General features: G+C 34.9%; 1 protein-coding gene across 1 annotated transcript; it reads right to left on the bottom strand.

Moving 5' to 3' along the window:
* LOC109346888 (TMV resistance protein N-like) lies at positions 365-5,265 on the bottom strand. Its single transcript, XM_019586669.1, has 5 exons — positions 4,766-5,265; positions 3,137-3,699; positions 2,604-3,022; positions 1,177-2,493; positions 365-1,051 (listed from the first exon to the last, which is right to left on the bottom strand). Exons 1-5 carry the CDS (start codon positions 5,263-5,265, stop codon positions 365-367), a joined length of 3,486 nt encoding a protein of 1,161 aa, XP_019442214.1.

The raw sequence follows: 5,964 nt of genomic DNA, 5'->3' as shown, positions 1-5,964 counted from the left end.
GGACTAGAAATACAAAACAATGAACCCCAGAAAACTTAGCTGTTGTTTTGGAATACTTGTGATGTTGGTTTTCCAACAATATAGTAAATGTCGATAACATAGTGTTGGTTCAAGACGTGTTGTCTTACTTATGACTCTCCACTCTTCCCATAGCCCGGTAATAATGGAACTTCCCGGTAGTTGGAGACTCTCGGTCGTAGTCTGGTCCAACACATAGGATCCTAATCTAGAGAGGGATGTGTAGTGTTACTTGAAGTCACCAACAAATTAAGCCATTTTGTTTTGAGAATCCTTGTAGCGACATTGATGAGAAGATTATGAAAGCCACCAATATAAAGATAACAAGACTTGCCATGAAAATCTATCATGAATAGGTTTTGAAAAATGACTTGGGTGGTTCTGCAACAATTAAGCTAGCTTGACTTTGATCTTGTTGTCCCTTAAATTCATTTTGACATTTATCATCTTTGGTCACTCTTCTATCATTGTGAGCACTTCCACTACTAGCATTGAATCCACCCTTTGTTTCAAGGTCTTTGTTACATAACAAACGCCACCCACATTCCCTTATTCCTATCACACCATGCATCCTAATTGGAGCACCATTCAACATGGAATCCCTCTTAGTACAAATTGTTAATTGAAGTTGTTGGTTGATTTTGTCTTCTATATGTTGCAAACAATTGGAATTGGTGAAGGGAAAAAAGGCAATGAAAAGTTTAGGACAATCATATTTCTGATCAATTCCAACCCACTTACTAGTAGCACCCATGATGCCTTCAGATTCAGGAGATTTGAAGGACCAATGAATGGAACTTAAACAATCCTCATCATATGACAACTCTTCCAATGCAAGGCACACCACGATTCCACACCATTCCACAGAATCAAGATAACCATGAGGAATGTCTAATATTATTGATATACCTTTATCAAACCTGGACTGTGCCATGTCCTCGTAATGATAATTTTTATTGTGAAACCATGACGAAATTTCGTCCCCATCAATCAACATGCTAAAATCTCCAGCAAGACAGAATGTGTGCCAATTCTGTAACAAAGTTATATTGCATGAATAAAGCTAGTTACATGAATGTTGATTTTATATGTGAGAATGGCTTGTATAAATTAATGTGTAAAATAGCATAATCAAAAAATAAAGCAGAGAGGAATGACCTGGAAGTCATGTGATGCAAAGAGATTCCATAGTTGTTGCGGGTCTAATAAAGGTTCCATGGAATAACAACCAGTTGCATCCACAAATGCCAAATTTGGCGGAAGCACGGGCAATGACCGAAGCTTTGGGCAGCCATATATGTTAAGTTGTTCGAGCTTTGGAAGCTTAGATATGCAGCCAATAGGAATGTTAACAAAATAGTTTCCTGCTAGATTCAACCTCCATAGTGATGACAAGCAACTAAAATCACTAGGGATTGATTCATCAGAGAGATCACAGTAACATAAAGCTAATTCTCTCAGCAAGGAGAGACCTGAGAAGGATCGAGGCAACGGGAGAGGGCGTAAGCTGGATATGATGAGTTTCGTCCCTTTGCACGAATGAAGTGTTAGTGATTTAAGGTTCTTTAAATGAACAATACACAAGGGTAATTCTCTTATACCAGATGCATCTGCATGAAGCTCCTCCAATTGCACATTTTCACCCAAATTTTCTGGGAGGTCATACATTTTTGAGCAAAAACTAACATCAAGAATTCGAAGAGACTTCAAGTTACACATGGTATTTGGGAAAGAAACCAAATTCTTGCAGCCCTTTAAATTCAAAATAGAAAGACCAGTCAAGAAGCCAAGTGATGGAGGTAAACCTTCTATAGCAGTCTCCTCTAAGCGAAGCATTGATAGGCTTTGCATATTTTTCCCGAATTCAGGGAGTTTTTGAAGTTTTAAGCAGCCAGACAGAATAAAAGCCTGTAAAGAATTCGTTGATAATTTACTTGGGAGGGTTTTAAGCTTCTTGCAACCTGTAAAATCTACTTTGACAAGCTTCTCCAACTTTCCAAAAGATTCATGAACTTCAAGAAGATTTTCGCAACCCGCAAGGATCAACGATTCTAGATTAGGAATTCCATCAAAGTCCTGAATTCTAGTCAGATCTTTGGAGTGGCTCAGATTAATGACCTTCAGCTTAATGAACTGATCAAAACATGGGTAAGAAAATATTTTCTTAAAAAACATAAGTCCCTTTCCTGTTACCAGTTTTGTATTCCAAAGTTGTGTAAGTTTGCTATTCATCAATATAAGGTACACAAGTTCATCTAATTGGATGCTTGGTAAAGTTTTCAAAGGATATCCCTCCCAGTCTAGAACTCTCAATGAACTAGGAAGAGATACGAGAGCACGTGAAAGATGTACATGTCCCGGTCCTTTAATCACTAATAACCTAAGACCGCTCATCTTTGAGAAACAATCTTCATGCCAATCTGCTTGATGTGGTTGGGCTAAGAAGAACAATATACCTTCAATTTTCTCTGTTCCCTAATATTTTACACCAAGAACATGAGATTAACACTTTAATGCATAACGACAAGTTAAGCATAAGTTTTGTAATGACCACTTTAACATCCCAATAAAAATCAGGCACTAACCTTATTTTTTCTCAAAACTTGATCAACGTCCTCCCGAGACCATAGCCTGCTACGTCTGCTCGCCTCATCAGGATATTCTTGCATAACAATGTTCTTACCCAATTGTCTAAGCAAATCATGCATACGAATATATGGTTTCTCATAACTCAGTAATGATTTTTCAATGAGAATATCTAGTTCATCTATTGTTTCTTCATGACCACAATCTTTCAATAACTTTTTCAGCATAGTTTCTTCCATGTTGTAAAAAAAACATGCAATATCTAGAAACATAGCTTTGGCTTTTGTATTTAATCCATCATAACTTATTTGAAGTGTCTTATGAATATCATTTTCTGGATTTTGCTTCATCCTATTTAAAGCCTTTTCCCATTCGGATAAACTCCTTCCACAGAGAAATGATCCAATCACTTTAAGTGCTAAAGGTAGTCTACCAGAATGATTAAGTATACTTGTACACAACTCCAAATAACCAGCTTCTGGTTGATCTCTGTTAAATGCTTTTTGACAAAAGAGCTTAAGGGACTAATCACTATTTAACAATTGAATATCATAATTATCAAATAGCTCTTGTGGTGTCAGCAAGTGCTTATCCCTTGTAGTTATAATTACTATACTCCCCGGACCAAACCACTTTTTATTTCCGGCTAAGTTATCGAGTTGCTCCTTCTTACTTACATCATCGAGCACAAGAAGAACTTTCATATCGCATAAAAAGTGTCTTATTTTCACCTTTCCTTGGTATTCATTTTCTATTTCAAAGTTTCTTTGTTTGAGAGAAGAAAGAAGTTTCCTTTGTAAATGAACTAGACCACCATGTTGTTCAGAATTCTCTCTAACTTTTGAAAGAAAGCAACTAATGTCAAATTCACTTTGGATTTCGTCATAGACAACACTGGCAAGAGTTGTTTTGCCTATGCCTCCCATCCCCCATATCCCAACAAAACAAACATCATCCAATCCTCTCTTTATAAGTGATTTCATTTCCTTCACCTTTGAATCAATTCCAACTAGACCATCAAAGGTAGATGGCAATTTGTGACGTAATTCGGCACATACTTTGTCAGCAATGTTTTCAATGAGATCTGTTTCATAACTACCAATATAGAACAAAGCAACAATGTTGGGGAATTTTGTTGAAATCGTGAATAAACAAAGGAATAAAATATGTTCTTTAAACAAGAAATATAGGCAAAGTAACACACAAGTGTTAACCAGAAAGGCTCAACAGAAAGTTAGAGTAATGTTCCCTAAACATTTTCAATCTTCTTGTTTACAAAATCATAACTGGCAGACCTATTGCATGCATTAATAGGGTGGGTGTAGATAAATAAGCTTTATTAAAATGAGAAATAGGTGAAACCAAAAACTCTTATACCATATAGGTGCTCACTCACCACTCTAAATAGTTACTTTGTAACTTCCTGAGAAGTATGTTTTAGATCCAAAATACATTGTCTATTTACATTACTATGCAAAGGTGGTGATTATTAAGAAACAAATTACACTAGAAACCTCTAGTTAGAGGATCAGTAGTACTTCTAAAAATGGGTTGTGGACATCAGATGGAAACATACTTGTAATGACATTTATACCATGAGATAACTTATCTCCTTAAATCGACTCGTTGTTTCATGACATATGTCTTATTCTCTTTCCTATGGAACTTTTCATTTTGAAATATTTAAAAGAATAATAATAAGACACATGTCAAATAATGAGTGAATTCAAGGAGATAAATTATATTATAGAATAAAGATACCATTTTATTCTCTTATACTATTATGTAAATGAGTTGGTTATTTGTAATAATATTTACTAGTTACCTAAAAAAATCATCACTTTTAGCCTTCACAAACAATAAACTAGTCTTCAATTCATGTCTTTTAGATGACAAAAAAGGACAATTCATGTCTTTTAGATGACAAAAAGGACAGTGGAATGCACAAACTCTAATGAAGTGATTCCGAGTTGACTTTTAGAGGGTAATGGAGGGAAGGGAAAGATATGGAGCCATATTATAAATGTATTTCATGGCTCCAAAGCCTTCTTCTTCCCTCTTTTGCCCTCCAAAAACTAACTCGCAGACTAAATCTAACCTATAGAATTAGATATACAAAATTTCATATTACTAAATGAATATTTAAGCATTGAAACATTACCAATTAATGGAGCACAAGCCTGACAAATTGGCAATGTCACTTAAAACAACTCTCCAATTGCTCACTTTTTCTTTGTCTTCTTTGTATCTTTCCTCAAGTCTCTTGAAACTTAGGCCAAAATCCCCTGTCTGGTGTCTTACAACACAAGGGTCAATACCATAAAAAACAGGCAAAACATGTTGACCCAACTTGTGTTTCAATTCTAGAATTTTTTTGAGCTCATCCAAACACCATGAGGAACAAGCATAGTTCTTAGAGAGAATGACCACTGAACAAAAAGATTGTTCTATAGCTTGGAAGAGTTGTTGTGGAATAACTTGTCCACTTTCAAGTCCATCTTTATCCATGAAAGTATGTAATCCTTTCTTCTTCAACGCATTGTATAAGTGGTCAGTGAACCCGAAACGAGTATCTTCTCCCCTGAAACTCAAGAAAACATCATACTTCCACTTCCTTCTTGGAGTTGAGTTAGTAGATGAGGGAGATGAAAATTCAGCCATTGGAAGTTTTTGAGTATTTGGAAGAACAAATATTGGTGTGTTAAATTCTCAATATCCGAAGACTCAACTTTGTTAATGTATAATTGTATATACTGAAAATTAAGCGGAGACCAACTAAGTCTCATCAGAATGACAAGATGGACCACATATTTTTTCAGCTCCCATCAATAGGACCACATGTGTCAAACAGGCTACCCGAACGGGTTTGAGCTAACACACATGGAACTTAGGTTAAATTGTGTCGGACTAAAAAGTTTATATACAATTTATATAGAGAAAAATTAATAAAAACTCTTTAAATTTTATGTCTTTTATAAATAGGCACTATAAACTATTTCTTCTTCTTAATTACTCTTTACAGTTTAATTTTAATTATTGAGAAACTGAATATATAATCAATATTTGTGATGAAAAGCTGAATATATTGTTTGAAACGCATACCAACAAATCTTTTACCAGCTTCATTACATCATTCAATCTGTGTCACAAACACATAAAAGAATCCAATTCCATGCTTTAAAATTTGATTTACACTAGAAGAAATAAAGTAATTAGTTCCGACGAATGTCTATTTTAAAATACAAATTTAAGAAACAACTATTTTATATTCTATGGGTATGGGAGTTTGTTTCTTTGACGAGATCTTTTTGAACATGCTGTTGTATACTTGTATGGTTGCAACTTCCTTGCATGATCCAA

Source organism: Lupinus angustifolius, chromosome LG01 (assembly GCF_001865875.1).
Source record: "Lupinus angustifolius cultivar Tanjil chromosome LG01, LupAngTanjil_v1.0, whole genome shotgun sequence".
Lineage (NCBI taxonomy): Eukaryota > Viridiplantae > Streptophyta > Magnoliopsida > Fabales > Fabaceae > Lupinus > Lupinus angustifolius.
This window is presented reverse-complemented; position numbering and strand designations above follow the sequence as displayed.

What these genes read in the sequence shown, in the direction of transcription:
- LOC109346888 (XM_019586669.1), bottom strand. Translation starts at nt 5,265, where the DNA reads ATGGCTGAATTTTCATCTCCCTCATCTACTAACTCAACTCCAAGAAGG. An exon ending in TGATATTCAATTGTTAAATA is followed by an intron (nt 3,023 to 3,136) that starts GTGATTAGTCCC and finishes GACTACCTTTAG; the next exon opens with CACTTAAAGTGATTGGATCA. An exon ending in TTGCATCACATGACTTCCAG is followed by an intron (nt 1,052 to 1,176) that starts GTCATTCCTCTC and finishes ACTTTGTTACAG; the next exon opens with AATTGGCACACATTCTGTCT.